Below are 22280 nucleotides of genomic sequence, written 5' to 3'. Positions count from 1 at the left end.
GAAATATACGTTAATATGTAGGTTACATATACGTAATATCTGTTTGATTAAATATAACTAAACTCGAGTATGGGTGAAGCCGCACCTTTCCCAATCAAACACGTGATCAGATTTCTGCCCATGTACACAACTTGGTCATTTGAGCGATAAGACATTTTATTTATTTATTTATTTATTTTAAACCATCAACTTTTGGCTTCTTCGTCTGAAGAGTGAGGTTTGATTAAAATGTACCCTTTGTTAACGTTAACTATTAACGTGTTAAAATTAATGATATCTGAACACCTTTCCACGTGCAGTGCATAAGAAACGCTGGCTCGGCAGAAATTAGTCATCAATTGTTAATATGTTATTTTTAGTTTTACACGTGCACCGTTTGGTCTTTGTGGGGTGCATTTATGTTAACGGTCTAACATTAAATACGGAGCATATCGCAGCGCACACTTTAATATGAGAGCTAGCCTGCTGCCCCACAGTAAGTTCAACGTGAGGGCACATGTAAACTTTACCTCGACCGACATGTTGCATCGCTTTCTTATTAGCTGTTATCTTGTTAACGTTAATGTCTGGTATGCGCTTATCTTTTTTTAAATAACTTTTTAAAATGTGTATACGTCTTACGTACTTACTTAACGTTACGTCTATGAGTCGACATCTAGCGGTGTATCTTACTCTCTAAATGCGCTCGAGTGCAGCAATTCGCATATCGTAGCTGGCACAAGGTGGCGCTACTCCACCGCTGATTAACGTTATCATACGTACCGTTATCCATTGTGATCATCTACATTTCATAAGAGTTTATGTGTAGGTTGTCATGTATGTTCGTCTCTGTGGCGCAATCGGTTAGCGCGTTCGGCTGTTAACCGAAAGGTTGGTGGTTCGAGCCCACCCAGGGACGGCGATTCTTTATGTCCTTTGTTTCTCCATTATATTACAGTTTTGAGATATTTTGGGAGCTGCCGCCTGAAGGCGTATGGTTTAAACACATCAGATCGTCACCGCCAATTAATCTACAACATGTCACCACCTGCCATCTACAAACCAACCCTCCTCCACCTGTGCACGTGCGTCGGCAGAGTTGATAAAACTGCATGAGCTCGTGTCCTTTAGGCACAGGTCATCAAGTTACTTTTGTGCCTAATTACTGGTGATTACTTTATACGTAAGTGCAGATTTCATAATGTATTCAATTTTTATCGATTTTGTGAAATACTCTGCAGTAATTAACTGTGATGTTTTTTTTGCTGTGTAAAATTGGTATTTTACTCATTTAGTTTTTGAACTCTTGATTTATTCTTTAAGTAGTATGTTTATAGTATTGTCCACATAACCTGTCAATCTGCACTGGCAAACTGATTATAGTAAAACACCCTGCTGAAACAATGAAATATAGTAAATACAGCTGGACCTGGATAGTTAATTATAAATATCAGGAAATAACTTATTGTCATTTATCTACAGTCCTAGCAGCATGTTTAAAGAGTTTTTTTCATGTGGCTGTTAGTGTGATTTCTGTGTCTTCGTTGGGCCTCCTGAGTCTGACTGACACATTACCTGGCTTCTTTTTGGCCAGTAAAAATACAGAGTCCACTGACACCAAAATCCAACACAAAGAAGGTTTTTCAGTGTGAGCAGGGGAAATAAAATCAATATGTCCTATAGATCATTAACAGGGTGATGATGTGTGTTGTTCAATATTTAATATATTGTGTAATCAGCTAGGGTGGCATATTTTTTTTCACATGTAACTCAGTGGTTTCTCAACAACAAATCAATGGCTCAAAGGTCCTCATCTCTACATTAATTATTATTATTATGTTAAGAGCAGTTGATTTATCAAACAGCACTAATTACGTTGAACATTTACATTTAAAATCTGTTGTGTGATTTTCCAAACATTCTGTGTTTCTGCCTCTTATTGAGATGTCTAGAAATAAGAAAATCCCCTGAATGATCAGTTGTTATCAATAATCTTACTGCTCTGATCAATAAACTGTTCCAAATAGGATCAAATGAAATTAAGCAACCCCCTTTTCTCATATTCTCCCACTCTGCCCTTACATGTTAGCATTATATAGATTGCTGTGTAGTGTCACAATTCCAACATTGACATCTGAATAAACAATATATAAACAGCCAAACGATGCTTCTGCATGAACATATCTTTTATCAGAATCAGAATCAGAAATACCTTAATAATCCCAGGGGGAAATTATTTGTGTTACAAACTCCAGATATACAAACAACATATATTAAGAACAATATATATATATATATATATATATAAAAGATTCAAATGTACAGTAATAGTGTGCAAAAAGTGCAAAAAATGATTGTCCATGTTTGAGTCAGATTACAGAGAGGGGGTGTCTGACTCTCTGAGGGAGGCGTTATAGAGTTTAATGACCACAGGCAGGAATGATTTCCTGTGGCGCTCTGTGGTGCATCTGGGTGAGAGGAGTCTTCTGCTGAAGGTGCTCCTCTGCTGGCCCAGTGTGTCGTAGAGAGGGTGTGTGACATTGTCCAAGATGGACTGAAGCCTGGACAGCATCCTCCTCTCTGCCACAGTCACCAGAGTGTCCAGCTCCTCCCCCACGACATCACCGGCCCTCCTGATCAGTTTGTTAAGTCTGTTGTTATCTGCGACCCTCAGCCCACTGCCCCAGCATGTGACAGCGAAGAAGATCGCACTGGCCACAACAGACTCATAGAACATCCTTAGCATAGTCCGGCAGATGTTAAAGGACCTCAGCCTCCTCAGGAAAAAGAGTCGGCTTTGGCCCTTCTTGTAGACCGCCTCGGTGTTTCTGGACCAGTCCAACTTATTATTAAAGTACACCCCCAGGACTCCTCCACAGTGTCCACAGGTACCCCCTGGATGGAAACAGGGGTCACTGGTGTTTTCACCCTCCTCAAATCCAATATGAGCTCCTTCGTCTTTGTCACATTGAGCTACAGATGGTTCAGCTCACTCCAAGTGACAAAGTTGCCCACAACAGTCCTGTATTCATTCTCACCACCCTTTTCAATACAACCAAACTATTGCTGAGTCATCAGAAAACTTCTGAAGGTGGCAGGACTCGGTGCAATAGTTGAAGTCTGAGGTGAAGCGGATGAAGAGGAAGGGAGAGAGGACAGTCCCCTGTGGGGCCCTAGTGTTGCTGACCACCCTGTCAGACACACAGTTCTGTAGGCGTACGTACTGTGGTCTGTCCATCAGGTAATCAACAATCCAGGACACGATGGGGGCATCCACCTGCATCGCATCCATCTTCTCACCCTGTAGAGCCGGACGGATGGTGTTGAAAGCACTGGAGAAGTCAAAGAACATGACTCTCACAGTGCTCGCCGGCTTGTCCAGATGAGACTCTGTTCAGCAGGTAGATGATGCAAATATTATTATTATTATTAATATTTTAATGTGATACGATTCCATCTACATCAAAGGAAAACCTCCTTTATACATAGAAGTATGGCTAACACTCCATCAACCTGCCATTTGAGTCGCACCTTTAAATGTAAGTTTCTGGGTCTGGCCATCACCAACTCACAGCCACTGTTTAGTTTCGAGATATCTCCCCTGATCAGCAGCGGGTCATCTTTGCTGGGAAACATGATGGATGCAGTGTAGGTTCAACTCCCACCGTGACAAACTATCACTGAATTATAAGTATTGTTGGCTATAGTATATTTCAGCGTTGTTGCATCATGATCATTTCTTTCCCTCCCCTCGTCCCCTCGAGTCCACCCTCCACCTCGTCCTGTGTCTGAGAGGTGGTATCACTGTCTGAGACAGCTGGCTCAAACTGTGAGGAGGAGGATCGGCCAAAGTTTATTTGTTTAATGTTTATATATTTCATATCAAAATGTGTCAGATGTACTGGTAAGACTGTGTTATAACTGCTTACGGATCCTTGAGTGGTTCTCAAATTGTGGGATGAATGGTGGAGGGTCATTGCAGGGAGGACGAACATTACTGCGTGGGGAAACTGTGGAACAAATAAAAGTTAAATGAATTTGATTCATGTGGGAACAAACAAGATCAGGGTCACACTAGACAATAAAAACCACCAAGAGTAACATTTATTTTTGACAGGGAAGAAAAGAAAAACAGATGATGATGATTGGATTATAATTGTTGATGCATTCATGCATGTGTACAGTATACTGCTGGATAGCCTTATCTATAATACAACATCAATTTATTTACTTTATTACATTTTGTATTAATAAAAGTAACTAAAGCTATCAGATATATGCAGTGGAATGAAAAGTATAATATTTGCCTCAGGGTTGCAGTGGAGTAGAAGTATAAAGCAGCATAAAATAGAAATACTCAAGTACAATACTTGAGTAAATATACTTAGTTACATTCAACCATTGCAGATGAGCATTGTGTATTCTGTGTCCTAAAAGTCTGGCAGTTCAATCAAAATGTAACTTTTTTTCATTTACAGTAATTGATGACAAACGTGGTTGATGTTGTTGATGATGTAATTTAAACAGTTTTTGTTGGTTTGTTGGTAGAGTTAAAGTAGTTTGCACAGTTCCAAGTAGAATGTAATTAGTGTTATTAAAGACTTTATTAAACCATTAAGCCATTTAAATTACTACCGACTAGGGTAAGTGATTTGTGTTAGTTGTGTGCTTATAAATGTGAAAAAGATGTGTTGGTTGGACTGGATAATTATTATTATATCTGACAGTTTGTTTTCTCTCTCGTCAGGTGTTACTCTGGTTTACATCCATGTGCTGTCAACTGCCACAACAAGAATTGTGGACACACCAGTAACCCCAGTCCCAAGAAGAAGCTGAGGTAGTGAACTCAGTAATCAATATTGTCAATTTAACAAGATTGATGGTTTCTCACTTACTGTTTTCTTCAGAATATTTTCCTGGTTTGTTGATACAGTAGCTACATATGACCAAAAGACAGAATATTAACACATTTGCAGTGTGTTCAGGTTGTCTATTGAACACTCAAACTGTTTAAAGATGATTTATAATTATGAATCAATACCCAATCAGATTTACAGTCCACCCGATGTGATGACAGGTGGCCACTGTCAGCTGTGTCTGTGTTGCAGATTAGTCAGTAGGATAATGTTGGATCTTATTTTCTCGATCTGGAGGCCTCAATCACAAAAAGAACTAAAGGAAAATGTGTTCATAGTGACAATAAAAAAATCATACCAACCAAAATGACATTTTTCAAAGTCAACAAGCTACTTAAAAGAAAACCCCTTGGTCACTGAGCATTGTTCCCTGGAGGAACTGCGGGTAATGTAATTTGTGAAGCTGTTTCAGTTTCTACCCCATTTATTCTGCTGACTCAGGGATCGAAGTGGCCACCTTCTGGTCACCAACCTGCTTCTCTAACCTCACACTGCAAATGCACTTTTCCATGACATTGCTTGTTTGACCAAATAAGTGACATATAAAACAAACAAAAACACCAGTAAGAAGTATGAATGACTGAGAGTATTCTTTGCTTTTATTTCCAAACCGTCATGACATCAGCTCAGAGTTTGAGACATAGAGCTGGCATGACTATCAACAACCACCCTTAAAATAGAACAATAAGGCTTGAAAAAAACAATACAAACATAGCATCATGGAACATTAAACAATACAGTCTGTGTGACAAAAAGACTCATTGAAGGCGTATGGCATATTGTCCACAGCTAAAGGTAACGTGCTGAAAAATGACAAAAGGCAGAAAATGTCTCTTAAATTTCCTCAAATGCATCATAAATAAGTTCCTAAGTCAGCGGCCTGTTAATAGATGATGCAAAAGACGATTATTCAGACTGGGCCAGTCCAAATGCCAGTTAAACTTATCTGTAAGACTATGTGAGGACTTTCATTTCTCTTAGTGATACAGTTATTAATAACTTAATAACTGTAGCATTATTGATTTATATTGTGGAAAATACTTACTTACCCTAAACGTAATTTCTTCATGTATCTTATCTACTAAAATGTACTTTTTATCTTAGATTTAAAGGTTTCTTAAGAGCTTAAGTGAAGATGTGATAATAGATAAGTTGCTGAAAGGCCTTATCAATGACTCTGCTCTTAACATTTGATCTTTGGTGTTAATATTCAGATCTAATGTTCAAGTGTAGCCATGCCTTACCCGAATATAAAGCACTATTAGCGTACTATTTTACTGACCTTGAGTATATGGCATTGCTTATTCCTGTGGCACCAACTAGAACCACTGTATCCACTTATAGCTTCTACATTATGCGTGGTAACTATAAGACCGTACACAAGTTTATCTCATCAAACTTTGTTAGCTGTTTATTCAATAATAATGATGTTGTATGTAGGCTGTTAGATAGGCAAGAGTCATTTTGTCTTATGTGCGGTTTTTTTTGCATTGACATTTTTTCTGAATGTCCCGTCCCTTTCTCCATTTGCATGGACTCATTTAGTTGTAAAGATGTTTAAAGATCACCTGTCTGTTGAAAGAACAAAACAAAACCAAGGCCTCTTACGATTCATATTGACACTGCATCGCCATTTTGTATACAAAAGTCATGAAAAACTACAAGCACCACTTCTCAATATTAAATGTCTAGCACTGTGAAGCACTTACCTTAAAGTTGGTTTATTGCACTGAATGTTACCCTTGAAAGCAACATGAAGCGTTACATTAGATTGGACAAGCAAAACCAGGTATATGCTGCCGCCTAGGCCGACACCTACAGTATGTTGTTGAGTACAGCACAGCCACTGCTGCAACTCAGACATGGAGGAACCTTCCTGCAGCCGAGGTGGTTCTTGTGCTTGAAGAGGACATGGGACCAGCTCCATCTGTTTTCAGTTTACTCCCTCGCTGCATTGGCCACAACAAAATTTAACCCCGTCATCTTTTCCATCTCTCTCTCGCGTTGGATTTTCCCCATTTTATCGCTCTTATTTGTCGATGAGTTTAACCAGGCTCTGGCGGAGGTCATTAAGGTCAAAGATCTTGATGTCCAGAATTTCGATGGCCCTCTGGATTTCAGAGTCCATGCGATCCCGTTCCTCCAGAGAGTTATTCAGGTTCTGCTCTGAGTTCTGGATGCGGCGCTCCAACTCTGAATTGCGCATCTCTGTCTCCTGCAGGGAAGAGGAGGCAAAGGAAGAGGGAATGTTTAAAAACTAATGCTGTTGTTAATTTTACTACTGAGTATTTCCCTTTTATTCAACAAATATGTACAGAATTTATGAAAGCATATCATGTTGCTGTAATAATCTCACTCCTACCCGTAATCTGTGGATGGCCTCATCCCTCTCGTGTTCCATCTCGTGGTACTCAGCTTTCTTGCTTTGCAAAATGTGGATTTCCTGGAAAACAATGAAAGGTACACTTGGAGTTTGAGTGGCTGAAACATTCATCAACACCTGTGATCAAAATCACAGCTTCCCATATTTGACTCCAGTCGATGATAAAATGGAATAATAACTACCAACCTCGTCTTTGGCCTTCAGCAGGGCCTCCAGCTCCTCCAGGGACTGGGTCAGCTCATCCTTCAGCAGGTCACTGGGGCCTTGGCCTCCATGGGCCTCTAATTCAGCCACCTTACAACACACACACACACACACACACACACACACACACACACAGAAATTAAATAATGTTCAGCATGTGGGACACGGCTTCACACAAAAATCCTGGGGTGGAAGTTCAGTCTCTCTGCCATCCCCACAGCATTCAGTATTCTGATCCTAAAACGACAATCATCTTACATTTATGCCCACAAAGTCTCTCAGGGCGGCAAACGGGCGCCTCTTGATGTTTCCGATAAATTCTAATGAATAGAGACTGAAATATGTTGCCTCTCGCAATCCAAACAATTGTCCTACTTGTCTGATATTTTGTTCTTTTATTGTGAAACAATTATGTTTTGTGTATGGAGCCTGCGTGGATATCTATGCTGAAATTAAAAATCATAGTCTAATACATCTGATTAATATGTATATATAATAATAGCATATTATGAAAAAAAGTTTTAATCAGGGATCTTAGCATACACATAAAACATGAAACACATACTGATCTACAAAGAGGAACACTCAACACAGCTCATCTCTTCAGGGGCTTCAGTTTCTTGCCTGTTATGACCTGTTTACTACAAATTAAAACATGTTATAACTTCATCTACAACTAGGATTCATCAAGAAGGATAGATGAGCGAGTCCAGTCAGCATTATCGGGTAAACAGGAATGAAATCTTCACTGCGTTGTCATCTAAGCCTCATGAATCAGAAAAAACACAAGGACACCTCTAAAATGACAAAGACAGGCTGTATTATTTCAAACCATGTATGGCTGAATTGAAGAGGAGCTGTAGAAAAGAAGAAAAAAAAAGAAGAAGCAAGAAACGAGTGGATGCCAGCTCCCTCTGGTGATTTTTCATTTTTTCCTAACTGGGGCATTGAAAGTAGGATATTGCTGTCCTACAAACCCCTCTTTCTCTCTCACACCACCCCAGAGACGTGAACCATTTTCAGCCACCTGGTCCCCTTCCTCAGATAGAGGGAACGAGCTCGGTCCAAAGGAGACAGAGACGGGGTTCTCACTTAATTTGTTGATGAGGACCAAAATGGTGAAAACTGTTTTTAAATACCAGACGAGTGGCAGAGAATTAAAAGCAGTGATCGATACTGTAAAGCCGTGCTATAATGGAAAGGGACTAAGGTATTAAAGCATCGAATCAGAGGTTTGTAATTGTCAGCCTGAGGCAAGGTTGTTCCCAGAGGAATCAGCCACCAGCAAATGTGAAAATACCCATTATTGATAAGTGAGGAGAGAGAGGGCAGAGGCATCTGCATCCACTGGAACCTGAGTGGTAATTCAAGTGTAAAACCCTCCTGAGGCTCTGCGTATTCAGACCGAACTCCCTTGTGGTGAAATGTGACATTCGTCGAGTGCACAGTGAACCGGTTCAACCAGCAGAGAACACCTTGATTAAAGCCTTGGAGGGAAAACGCCTGCAGCACTAGTCATGTCAAAGAATGATGAAGTGTGTTACCAGCCTGACCAAGTTGCCTTTTTTTTCCTTTTCTCATTCTTCTGAACAAGTACTTTCGAACCAAGAAATCAAAACCAGCACGACCTCCCTCAGCAGAGACAAATGTGTGACGAGTCCCGTCAGCCTCACCTTGCTCCTGTTTGAGCGAGGGTTCACTCCAGCAATAACCATCAAGTTCTGCCTTGCAGGTTACTACAGAATGAACAGGCTGCACATGAAGACCAGAGGACTTTAGAAGCCGCGAGAGAGAACAACTACTTTTCAGTGTTGGACTCAATAATGCGTGACGGGTTTTTGGCCCGATTTAACTTCTCATTAACCAGCGGTGTCTAACCTTGAACAGACTTGTTTCAGCGCTCACCTCTGTTACTAGGGACGCTGTTAAGATGTCTCTATCATACATGAAATATGTAGCTTTGAGGTCAACTATCCCACTAAGCTTTTCATGTAACAGCTAATCCATCCATCAACCATCCATCCATCCATTCACCTAAACCGCTTATCACGTAGCATGCACTGGGTTAGAGGCAGCGTCTATTACAAAAGATATCCTTAATGGAAATCTCTCTTTTTCCTCCTCATCCAACAATGAACATTCTGATATGTTTAATATTTAATTTTAAAATAAATGTATTATACCAAGCACCATTTAGCTCTATCGTTTAATTATCAAGCATATACTATAAAAAAACTATTAAAAAAACCTATAAAACTATAACTATAAAAATATAATTTACATAACTGATATTAAAAAGAAAAATCACCTTTATTCTGCTGTTACAACAAGAAGCAACTCAAACCATCTGGTTTCTAAAAATTATACTCTAGATTAGGCATCCACGTATTTATTTCTAGGAAAACTAATTTAATATGTGACGAGATATATTTACACACTTAAATTTAGAAGTAGGGGTGTATGAGGAGGATGTAAAGGCAGCGACACTCTTCTCCATCTCCACACAGCTGTTGAACAACCTGAGACTTGTGATTTGGCTCACCTGGTCTCGGAGTCTGTCCGTCTCCTCCTGATACGCTGCTAGCTGTTTCTTCCACTGCTCCACGTTAGCATTAGCCTCATGCAAAGCTGCCACCAATTTGGAGTTGCTGTCCTGCAGAGTGAAGAGCTCGGCTTCCAGGTTCATCTCACAGATAGACCTGAAAGACACAAACACAAACTGTAAACCAGTGACACACACACATATATTACATATAATAATGCACATACAACCCTTATGAAATTATGGCTTATATGGCACATGGTTATTCTGTACTGAAAGTGCTCAGAATGTTTTAATCAGAGTTCAGTCATGAAACACTGCAATATGAGGCAAATGTTTACTGAATACTATAGCTGGCTGTGTAGTAACTGCTGCTGCCAAGAGTTTGGAACATGATGAAACACTGTTGGCCTGGTTAACACAAGCAGCGAGCCACTATAAGAAGGCTATACCCAGGACTGCAGCAGCAGCAGCAGCAGCAGCACACCTACTACCCAGACTGAAGGTCATTTCACAGATCTTATAACAAAGCAAAGATACACTCATTAAAATGCCCAGAGAGCAAACAACAAGACCAGGCTGTCCCCACAATAATCCTCTAATCCTGGAAGGCTTTTATTTAAAAGTCATCTTTATCAAAAGACTGAACGTGATATTGAAACACTACTTTTTCACATGTAGGAATCTAACTATGTTGGATGAAGGAGTAGAAAATAGAAGTTTTCTGTTTTTTTTGCATTACTATGATACTATCCTCCTGACAGCCCAATCTTACTTGGGATTGCATTTACAAGGAATTTAGTCCCAATATATGATACAGTCATTGTATGGCCTATATATATGCAAGTTAAAACTACAAATTGCATAACAGATACATGAAATCATTAAATGTTATCAATTTCAATTGATTCTGGTGCAATCTGCAGAAAAGATCAGTCAGACTCTCTCTTCATCCATGATCCTTCGCCTTCGCTCTGTCCTTCTACATCTAGAAAGCTTGAGGTTGTTCCATGGCAACAGTTTACCATGGCAACCATTCAGGAGCAGCTTTCTGTCGTAATAATTGGACTGTAGGACATAAAAGCATTGTGGGTGGCTCAAAGGACTGAACGAGGAGATGTTTACAAGCCTTATTTGATGTTGTGTATGAGTCAACGCCTCAACAATGGCCTCTTCGGTTCCTAGAAGGCTTAACAAATCAAATTACGTCAAACTTTAATAAAACCAAGAAATGAGAACCACGTAAATACTCAGTGATCACTGCTGGGAGGGAAGGAGTAAAAGGGAAAGGAGTACCTGCTTGAGTGCTTCCAATAGTATTGATCAACTTAAATCATGAAGTTCAGCTGATGGTAGAGTTACTGTGTCCAAACTACAATGTGAATACCAGCACCATCACATGGATGATTCATTTGTTTAAGCTGACAAAATTGCATAATTACTAATATTACTTGAAATAAATTTCGTCGTTTGGAGAACCAACCAATGACAGCCAATGAAGATTTTAAGTCAGTCGTTGTGCTTCTCTTGAAGCTTCAAGCTCAGTTCCACACGTTTGTGAGGACTGTATAAAGTGAGAGATAACTGGAGTTTTTCATCTTGTTTCACATCAGACATCAAGCTGAAACTGTGTGTGCAGGCGAGCAGAACAGACAGAAACTGGGAGTCTACGACGCAACTAAAAGAACAAGTAGACACACAATCACCAAGTTGACCCAAGACACTCAACAACTACACAAAACAAGCACTTCACAAAGGGGTTCCTATCACAGTATTGTTTGAACAGAAGGTAAGATCTGAGAAGAACAAGGAGAGGAAAGTGTTTGTGGTCTCTTCTGTATGTGTATGTGTGTGTGTGTGTGTGTGTGTGTGTGTGTGTGTGTGTGTGTGTGTGTGTGTGCATAGCTCGGTTACCCTTCAGAGAGCATCTTCTTAATGCGCTCCTTCTCAGAAGACAGGGTGATGTCCGCGCTCTGGCTGCGGAACAGCTTGTCCTCCGGTCCATTCACACACATCACCGGTGGAGACTGGAGTTCATCCGAGAGGTCCTGAGAAACACATCAGTAAATGGACTCCACTAATAACACACACACACACAAACACACACACAGCATTACAACACCAAATGGATTATTCACTACTTTCAGGTCTTTCAGAAACCCTTCACATCAAAGTCCAATAAAGACTGTACGAGGTTCTTGTACTCTGCTGGAGTCTTTTCTTTTTCTACTTCTACTCCTCTACATCTCAGAGGGAAATATATTGCTTTTTACTTTATTACACTGTCACAGATTAAGTAACTAATTACTTTGTAAATTAAGATTTTTCAAAATATTATATTTAGTTAAACTATCCAACAGTAAATACAAGTACAGCTGAATTAACCGATGAATCGATTGACAGAAAATTAATTACAAAATAAGTTGAGAATAGAATTTTGAATGCAAAAACATTTCATGGTTCCATCTTAAAAATGTGAGGGATTTTTGCTTTTCCTTTAAAACATCTGAATTATTCAAATGTAATTTTTAATAATTTTGAGGTGTTTTCTATTGAGGTTTTTTATTGGTTGGACTTTTCTCACTATTTCGTGACTTTCTACAAACCAACCACTCAATGAATGAATGAAAATAATCAGTCCTATACAATATAGTTAAAAATATACTATAACTGTTATAACTATAACAGTAAAATGCTGCTTTTACATTAATGCATGACTAATAATCAAATGATATAAAACAAAATAGTATAATAGTCACAGTGGAGATTTACTTTTAATACTTTAAAGTACATTTTCAATGTAGGACTTTTACTTGTAACAGAGCATTTTTACAGTGTGGTATCAGTACTTTTATTCAGGTGAAGCAAGGATAATTCCTCCACCACTGGTGAGCTGTATTACTGAGATAGCTGTGGTGTCTGTTTTGGCCTGATAAAAAAAAGAGCTATCTGCACTCACAGCAGGTATAAATAAATTCTAAATTCATGGGCAGACAGAAAGGAAGAGAAAGATTTATTTTAACACATATTTCTTTGCGTGTTAAATTACTCCCAGAGACAGTTTCTGTCAAATAATAAATTTTTCTCAAGAGTCAGAAGATAAAACAACAACGACAAAGACTCACCTGTGAGAACTACAGAGGAAATCCATCAGGTGGGGAAAACAGACAAAGAAACAAGTCATCACAATGCTCCCAATACATAATGACCTTTTAGAAAAATATCACAACCACGAGCATACTTAGTGTGATCAGTTATGCAGCACAGCGCTACTTAGCGAGAATCAAGCACAATTAATTGACGCAGTTGGCAATTTTCTGGAGCTTTGGCCTCTCCAGTGTGTTCATTAAATCGATAAAGACGTGGTGTGAGAGACATCACTTGGAATCTGTTCATCCGTAGAATTAGAAGGAAATGGGCATGTTCTTCATGACCAAGCAGATGTAACTGATGGGTAATTATTCTCTATTGATCAAAAAAGGCCCTGAGCTGACTACATTTTCATCATTACAGAGTTGGAGGAGGGGGCTCCTCGGCAGCAGTCGGTAGAAACTGCGGATGCGGTGCACTGCTGAGCGGCACGGGATAATTTTACCATCGTCCTAGTTTCTCTCACTTTCTCTTCCCTCCGAGACAAGTGACCCAGCTCGTCTTTCTTTTGCTTTTCCCTCTCTCTCTCTCTCTCTCTCTCTCTCTCTCCCTCTCTCTCTCCCTCTCTCTCTCTCTCTCTCTCTCTCGCTCCATCCCTCCCTTGATTTAATCACAGCGGCCCTGTCTAATGCAAACTAACAGAGGTGCATTCATCTAACCTTGGCCTGTGCTCACAGTGTCTCCCCAATCCTAAAATGCGAAAAATGCATCACTGGGTATTTCTGTGGCTCCTGACAAAGGTTTAACATTTACACTTCCTGTCTGATACCTGCAGAGGTTTGCTCTACTTTCATATTCACATCTTTTTCTAAAAAGGGGAGAGCTCACCTGAGGAGCAGCGATGTTGAGCGCCGTGTTGGCCAGTTCTTTATCCTGCGACTTTTCCCGTGCCAGACGAGCTGCATCTTTCACCTCCTTAAACTTATCTGAGAACTTTTCAAAAGAGGACAAGTGATAAACTGTTTCAGGTAATGAAACATTAATAATGCAGCACGAATCAGACTCTGGAAATGTATTTCTCAGAGCTTTAACCTCTGTTGACTTTGGGTTAGTTTACCTGATGCAGCTGTTGCTCTGTAGCAAAACCCAGACCATACACAGTGTTGGCCCTGCTGTCCGCCCACTGTCCAAACTTCTGGGACGTCTTGGTAAATGTCATGCTGGGTGTAACAGTGCAGTTGATGATTGCCTGCAAATGCAGAGATAACAAAGATGATTCAGGTGGGTTCAGTTCAGCAGCAAGAATCCAGACAAAACTAATTATCTGAAATGATTAATAGGTATTTTGTATTACCTTCCTTATTTTAATTAACATTTCATTACTTCATTTCTAGGCCCTGCCTATTCTCTGCTTAGTCATATCAGACCCTGTAGCACTATAGCACTATATATTCTGTACATACATTGTAGTTGATTCTTTTCTTATTCTTAAGCAGGAACAACAATAAACTGCATAAGCAAATTAATAGATGAACTATGATGAGCTTAAGTATTAAGGCCGATATTTCAGAAACACTAGATTCTGGATTTACGAAAAATGCAACCAGCAGCATCTTACCACTTGTAACAAACATTATCAGTTATATATTTGAGATACTCCTCATGACTTAGTAACTTGCTTTCAGTGTAAAATTAATGCCCCGTCCCCTCCCCTTTGACACTTTTTTCAAATTTTAACATACAACGGGCATATCTTTTCTTTTTAAATCAAAATAGAAATATAAAATACTATACAAAATATTTCAATAGACTGAATTACCTTAAATTGTTTTAAACTTAAAATTTTGTGCCAAAACTACTGTTGAGAAGTTCTTTTACTAATGTCATGCCATTATTTGAACACAGCACCTACATAAAACTTGTCAACACGGATAATTTCACACTTCACACGTTTTCTGGAAGAGTGAAGAACACAGGAAAACGTCTGTGCTTTTACATTAAAGATGCATTAACGTTCCACTCGTCCTGGCAATCACCCGTTTTCAAACACTTTTTTCCCTTGAGACATATTTGTTCTTTTGTTTGTTCTGAACATGAGCAAAAACCAAAGATCTGCCACATCACAAGCACTTATTGTTCAAAGTAGATTCAGAGCAGAGGCATGGAAAGCAGTAAAGATACACAAACACAGCACATACACCGGGTTCATGACCTCACTCTCAGAGACATGTCCGAAGCCACCTCTTTCCCCCTGAGCGCATGAGGAAGAAAATATTAGAGCGGACCTATTTATAAACCTTTTTACGTCATCCCCAGACCTACAATAATGGAACTGATTTAAAATCCCAGAATTGCAGGGCAGTGGCAGCTTAGGAGGAAGCTTTTTCGTCCTTCTCTCCCCTCCAACAAATGATTACATGAACTCTACAGTCTGCATTTCTGCGCTGACATGTTTGACATAACGTGTTGGACGGTGGCAGCAGCAGTGAAGATTATTCTGGAGCCAGACACCATTCCTGGCAGGATTGGGCTGCTGACCGACCAACTGCCACCCCGCACAGCCTTCTGGGAGGCAGAAATGTGGGTCAACCCAGAGGTGCTAAGAAGAGATCAGATAGATCCCCCATCCCATCCTCCTCTACAGTGATGGATGTGGCCTCTTCTTCCTAATCTAAATCCACAAGCCTGTGAGAAAGACGCTCTAGCTGCTGAGTTGTTGACACCCACTGTGTTTCTGTTTGTTCATTACATATTTCTTAAATTTACTGATTTTCTGGACAGAGGAAAATCAGTGTTGCTGCTGTTTGAACTGTTTTGTTTGGTCTGTGGCTTTGTTAACCATCTTCACTGCAATCAAACAGAACTCAGAGATAGATGCTTTAATTAGACCCCCACCGATATGGATATTTTGAGACTGAGACTGAGATTAATGGCAGCCGATACGGTGACTTTTTGAGCTGGAATGCAAATAGACCAATTTTGACTCCTCATCCAATTCTAGAAATTAATACACAAAATAAAATATTAAAAAATAAATAAATAAATAAATAGCTAGAGTATTGTAGAAACTACAAACCTTTTTGCATTATATACCAGAAAAAACACATATGATGATATGGGCGGCCATACGTGATACGATACTGATATGTCTGCAATAGGCCAATATCGGTCGACCTATCATCAGGTTTCTAGTTTTAATTATGAGAGCTACAGGGTTCACACTTTAGTTCTGGATATCAAATCTACTTGAACTATATGTATATGTCTATTTTAGTTTAGTTTAGTTTAGTTTAGTCTACTGTCAACATTATTGTCTTTTTTACCATTTCCCTCCCCCTCACCTTGGTCCCGCCCACGCTGATGATGCGGTAGACGTTGCGGTTGGCATCGTAGAAGAAGGACACCGTGACGGCATGTTTGCTGGCGGGGATCCAGTTCCTCTTGGTAGTGGGGTCGATCTGGAAAACATGGGCCCGGGCGCTGAAGATTGGCTGCTCCCTGGAGGACAAAAAACACAGGAATGATGATGAGATACTGAAAGAAAGTTGTTTCTGTATAAAGGAAATGTCAAAGGCCAAAACTTTCTCAGTCTATTAACAGGGGTTTAGAAGTAAATTAATACAATGTGGTTAACTCCGAGGGAAGAGTAGGCCGTTCTGAACTTCTTAAAAACTAGACAAAAAAGCCTCTTTTTTTTAAGGAAAATGTTTTTTCTCTCATGATTTAAGCATCAACACATTAAAAAACTTTTCCATTAAAAACCAATTATCATCTAAGTCTGTTCAAATTGTGTTTCTCTTTTGTTTAAAAAGGTCCTTCATTATTTTGATAATGGTGCATCTCCATCTGTCATCTAGAGATGTTGGAATCATCCTCTGGCGTTCTCCCACTCTTTTCCCTGCATCATTCACCAGCCATGACTTAGCCGGTAAAAGATGTTGACTAAAAACGCACTGAACCCTCTCCTGAGTCGATCACCCTCCGCCCTCTGCTCTGCTCCTGCCAGTATTTGCAGAGACGTATCCTGGATACGAGGTAAATATATCAAATCAACAAGTGCTGGGAGGGGGTTTAGCCACTGCCATGTGGTATGAATAGCAAGACTGCTAAAGGCCTTTCTCTCTTTTTAACTAAGCCCAGTCAGTCCTGTACAAGCACTGTGTAACCCCACACTGAAAATAAAGCAGAGTACACGTGACAAAAAACTTAAAACTTAAACTTATGTGTCTGTCTAGGTATGCAACCAAATTTCACTCTGAAAGTAACTGAAGTCACAGTGTAGACCATCAAACTGTTTTCTACTTCGTACTTACTATAGACCTTTTTCACAGCAGCCATTTTAACATGAAATAGTAGGGTAAACACAGGTGTTACCAATGATACTAATTAAGGTCCTGTTCCATTTAGTGTAGCAGAGCTTTTCCAGTAACCAACATACAATAGGAGCACTCTGACTCTGTTTGACCTGAATGGACTAGAACCTCAATTAGTATTATTTGTAACACCTGTGTTTGCCCTACTGTTTGGTGTCAAAAATGATGTGTTGTGAAAAAGGTCTATTCAAGGCTAAAACAAGAGTTTACAGCCATGCTAGCGGCTCTACAAGGCTGTATTTTGGCACAGTGGTGCTTTGTGGTAAATGGGAATGTCAGCATGCTAACCTGCTCACAGTGACAATGCTCACATGTTGATGCAACCAGGTATAATGTTCACTATGCTCACCATCTCTGATGACCCTGTTAGTAGGCTAACATAGCTGAGGCTGGAGAGAATATCATTAGTTAAACATTTGGCCTCCTGGTGGCGCTATAGGAAATGTCTGTAGGATTCATCCTCTGAAGACCATAAATGTCTGTATTAAATTTAATGGCATACCATCTTATAGTTGTGAGATATTTCAGTCTGGATCAAAGTGCCATCCCTAGAGCGACAGCAGTAACTAACAACACAAATAACTTGCTACACTGACAAGGTCACAGATCAATGCCAATATGAAGGCCAAATAACCTCACTAATAAAAAAATCAAAGGATGAAAAGCTGAAAAACTGGACTGTCCATCCCATCATATGGCTCAAGAGGAGCTCCAGACATACAAGACTGAGTCGTTCATTGTGAATGTCTTCTCTCTGAAATGTCTTTAAATTTCTAAATCTTTTGGTGCAGACAATATGGACACAGACTAGACTCTCAGTGATAAAAGAGATGGCAAGATGTTGCTGTTCATCACTCTCTTTATGCCTAAAAGAGGTTAAAGTTAAAGTATGAAATGGTAAAGAAAAACCAGGACACTTCTTCTTCTATGCAGTATTGTAAATTGCACTCGCTGTTCCCAATAGAACTGTAGTATTTTGGCCAGTCATTGTACATTTATATCCGACCCCATTAGTGACATACAAATCCAGTAATGGTCTATCAGTGTATACTCACTGTAGGAGATCACGATAGAAAAATAAACATTACATTGTACATAAACTGTGTTCCAAGGACTGACTGTGAAGATGTTGACATGAACTGTGGCATTTCGACGGCTGACCCACTCCAGTTGGATAATAAGCTGTGCTATAATTTTCCTTCTCATCTCACACTAATCCTTGTCAGTGGATCTCCTGCTCGAACCTCTGATCCACTGATTTGAGGCCTGACTGGTACAAGACACAAGGATGAGAGCTGTCTGTTTGAAGACGGAGGTCAGACTTGTGCTCTGCTCTTTCTAACGATACAACTGTCATATAAGAACAACGTCGCTGTTCTGAGTAAAGCTTAGTGCTTAGGTAGGAATTTGACTTTTACATGTTAAAACCATCGGATGCCAGTGAAGAAGAGGGCAAGTTGACATATAATTCATTCTTTATGCCAAAACAAGGAACTTAAAGCCACCAAAACATTTTAAGACACCACTCCTTCACTCTCATAAAGTTGGGTTTCTTGAGTGAGACAAATCAAAACAATAATGATCCAATTTGAAGCAGCAGAGGCTGATATATCCTGACTTTTACTCCCTAGTATGAGTCAAGGTTCAAATATACAGGATCCTACAATTCCCACAATGCAATTCAACTGCATCTCTTGTTGGACCTTTCCTGCCTCTGCCTAAATGAATGCCCTCATATTTCAAACTCCATGCCTCTAGATTATAAAGTGGGTTTCTGTCTATAAATATATATACAGACAGGTGAAGAAATTAAAGGACATGAAGTGTCACCACTTGCCAGCAGAACAGCTTCAGTGCACCTAGGCATTGATTTTACAAGTCTCTGTAACTCTACTGGAGGGATGAACACCATTCTTCCAAAAGATATTCCCTCACTTGGTGTTTTGATGATGGTGGAGAGTGCTTTTTAACATGTTGGTCCAAAATCTTCCATAGGGGTCCAACTGGGTTGAGATCTAGGTATTGCAAAGGTCATCTAATATGATTAATATATATGTATGTATATAGCGTATGCATATATATATATATAAATATATATATATATTTATATATATATATATATATATATATATGATAATTTTCATACTCATCAACCCATTCAGTGACCCCTCGTGCCCTATGGTTGGGTGCATTGTCATCCTGGAAGAGACCACTCCCATCAGGATAAAGGTGATTACTCAGAACAGCTTGTAGTGAATCTTTCCTCTAAACCATGACAACAAAACACCCCCCACAGCACAACAGACTGTGCACTGCAACCCTTCTATAAAATCCCTCGAAAGAATCAGAATCAACTGGACCGGCTCAGCGTTTGTACACATACGACAGAGCAGGATTGGCTGTAAATGAATAACTGTACCATGCAGTGGACCTGTGTTAGTATATATTATGTATGTATGTTTTTGAGATAGCTTCTCCATAGCCACAGAAGACATAATACAATTGTCTTCACAGGCAGAGTGATAGTCGTGTAAATAGAGAAATTTCCCTTTGGTGGTTTGGTGTCTGTGCTCTCTCATACTGAACGTGTGCCATGATGGGATGAACCAGAGCTACATGTTCAGGTCCACTGCTACCCCCCTCACCAACCACGAATCAAACCTGCAACCTCCTGTGGGGGAGTTGGGTGTTACACGATCAGAACTACATGTTTGAACAGAAGATCGCTGGGTCCAAGTGTGTGTTTGTGTGTGTGTTTGTGTGTGTGTCATCTGTCGCCACTTGCTCCTTCCTGTGTGTGAAAATTGTCGTTAAAACACACTCTGGGTGTGTAACACAGTGTGTGTGTGCTCATGTTAACTGGTCAACACTCACACTTCTCAAGGATGTTCAGTTGGTCGACCTTTATCCTCAGCAGATGGATGTGGCCTACAGGGCTTAACGGGGGTCTATAAGGATAACAAAGCCTGGTGGCGATTGGATGGAGGTCAGGGCTGCACCTCAGGATGAATAACCCCACTAATTCCTACGACAATCTAACAGTATCCACAAGCTCCTTTATTGGGTTTCTCCTGTCTCCCTCTGGTCTGATCCAACTAAATCTTTTTATACACTGATGTTAAACAGCAGAAACACAGATTTGTTCATTTATGCCCGGAAACGTCTGTTCTTCTTACATGTCATCTTAAAATATTCCATTTAAAAGACAGCAGTACAACAATATCTGATTAGACACATTTAACAAATCAGACCAAAGTTTTAACATTAACTGTAACGAAAGCATCGCATACAGTAATGCCTGCTATGATCCCTCTGAACCACGGCTCCTGGGTCCTTTCTTAGTTACAACTGCAATAAAAGCATCCTAAACAGAGTCATTACTGAGAATTATGGATCAAATAATCTGAAGACTCTGAGGCCACACAGAGGGAAAACATTACAGAAGATGATTGCCTTGATTTAACAGATTCATAAAGTCTGAAAATGACCCTGCAGAATCCGTGTTAGTACAAGGGTAAAAAAAAAGGAAACCAGAACATTGCTCCAGATGTGCCGTTCCCTGTATCTATGATCCAGTATCACAGCAATCATTATTACTATGATTTAACTTTCTTCAAGTTAAGGCTGACTCTCCCTTGTTTTTAAGACAGCATGGTTGTTTTTTTTAATTTAATGTGAAGTTTTTAGTTTAGTGGTTGTTCATGTTAAGGTCACAAGAAATCAAATGTCATATATGAAGAAAAAAAATAAAGACAAGCTAGAAAATGTTCACACTGAAGCTCAAACTGATCTTACCTTTCTCTGTGGTGAGGAAACATCTTAAAATGTGACTGCGGCTCCTTTTCTATAAGAAGAGGAGAGAGTTGAAGCAGTGCATCCATCAACCCGACAAGTATTTGTTCTCCACAAATGAACAGAAAGAAAAAACGATGATTTAACAATTTCAACTTTCACTTTGAGCACAGTTTAATCCAGGCAATAAAATCCTGCCACACTTACCCCATGTCGGTGTAAATCCGCGGTGAGTCTGACAATAATCCCGGAGCTGGAGCTGCTGTTGCTGTTCTGGTCTCCTCTTTCTTTCAGTCTGAGCTACCAGATGCTTTACTCCTGCTTTATTCTCCGGGGGGTGGGGGGGAGTTTTCTCCGCAAGGCACCACAGCCTGCTGCAGCCTGCACAGTGTCCGTACCGTCCTGCCCTGTCCCCGGCCACCGGAGGTCCACCGCTCTCCTCTGTCTGCGGAGCCCGGAGAGTCACAACCCGGAGGAGGCAGACCCGCTGACCTCGGTGGCTGAAGTGACCGCGGTGTCCATCTCCAAAACCGGAGGAGCAGCAGCCGTTCTTTCCTTCTTTCTCTTTCCTAAAAACCTCGTCGTTGTGGGTCAGGGCTCTCTGCTCTTCACCCAGCCGGCTGCTTGACTTCAACAGCCCGACAGTAGAGTACCACCTGCTGGCTCTACAGGGCTACGGGCACCCGCTACAGCTGCATGAGGCAATGAGGCAGGGAAACTGTGTCAACCTGCCTGCAGCCAATGAGCCTGCATGTGTGCATTACTGCAAACTGGATCTTATAGGTCTGCCCGCCGCTGCCAGTTTTAAGGCTTAATCAAATGTTTGTTCATTAATTGTCCCGGAGGAAAAGTCATGACCTAAAAAGACTTCTCAAGAGTCACACTGCAGTCCGTTTAGAGCTACAGCTGTAATATAAAATGTTCAGACCTGCCTTCCTGTTTAGATTTAAGAGAGCCTTGCAATGGTAACAATGCAAAAATGAGTGGGGTGAAAAATAGAA

General features: G+C 40.2%; 1 protein-coding gene and 1 non-coding gene across 3 annotated transcripts; one reads left to right on the top strand and one right to left on the bottom strand.

Moving 5' to 3' along the window:
• The first annotated feature begins 824 nt into the window (after nt 1-824).
• trnan-guu (transfer RNA asparagine (anticodon GUU)) lies at nt 825-898 on the top strand. Its single transcript has one exon. It is a non-coding gene; the product is annotated as a tRNA-Asn (tRNA).
• Nucleotides 899-5476: 4578 nt separating this feature from the next.
• Nucleotides 5477-22188, bottom strand: LOC127363636 (homer protein homolog 3-like). Of its 2 annotated transcripts, none has more exons than XM_051400372.1 (10): nt 21487-22188; nt 21283-21331; nt 16456-16612; nt 14232-14363; nt 14003-14107; nt 11939-12072; nt 10025-10181; nt 7465-7572; nt 7258-7338; nt 5477-7110 (listed from the first exon to the last, which is right to left on the bottom strand). In XM_051400372.1, exons 2-10 carry the CDS (start codon nt 21303-21305, stop codon nt 6925-6927), a joined length of 1083 nt encoding a protein of 360 aa, XP_051256332.1. In that variant the 5' UTR covers nt 21306-21331; nt 21487-22188; the 3' UTR covers nt 5477-6924. The 2 variants fall into 2 exon arrangements, with proteins under 2 accessions (XP_051256332.1, XP_051256341.1); XM_051400381.1 differs by having other exon boundaries at nt 11939-12051.
• Nucleotides 22189-22280: the final 92 nt, after the last annotated feature.

Source organism: Dicentrarchus labrax, unplaced genomic scaffold, assembly GCF_905237075.1.
Source record: "Dicentrarchus labrax unplaced genomic scaffold, dlabrax2021, whole genome shotgun sequence".
NCBI classification, from domain to species: domain Eukaryota; kingdom Metazoa; phylum Chordata; class Actinopteri; family Moronidae; genus Dicentrarchus; species Dicentrarchus labrax.
Note: the sequence above shows the minus strand (reverse complement) of the source record. Positions and strands in the feature narration are given on the sequence as shown.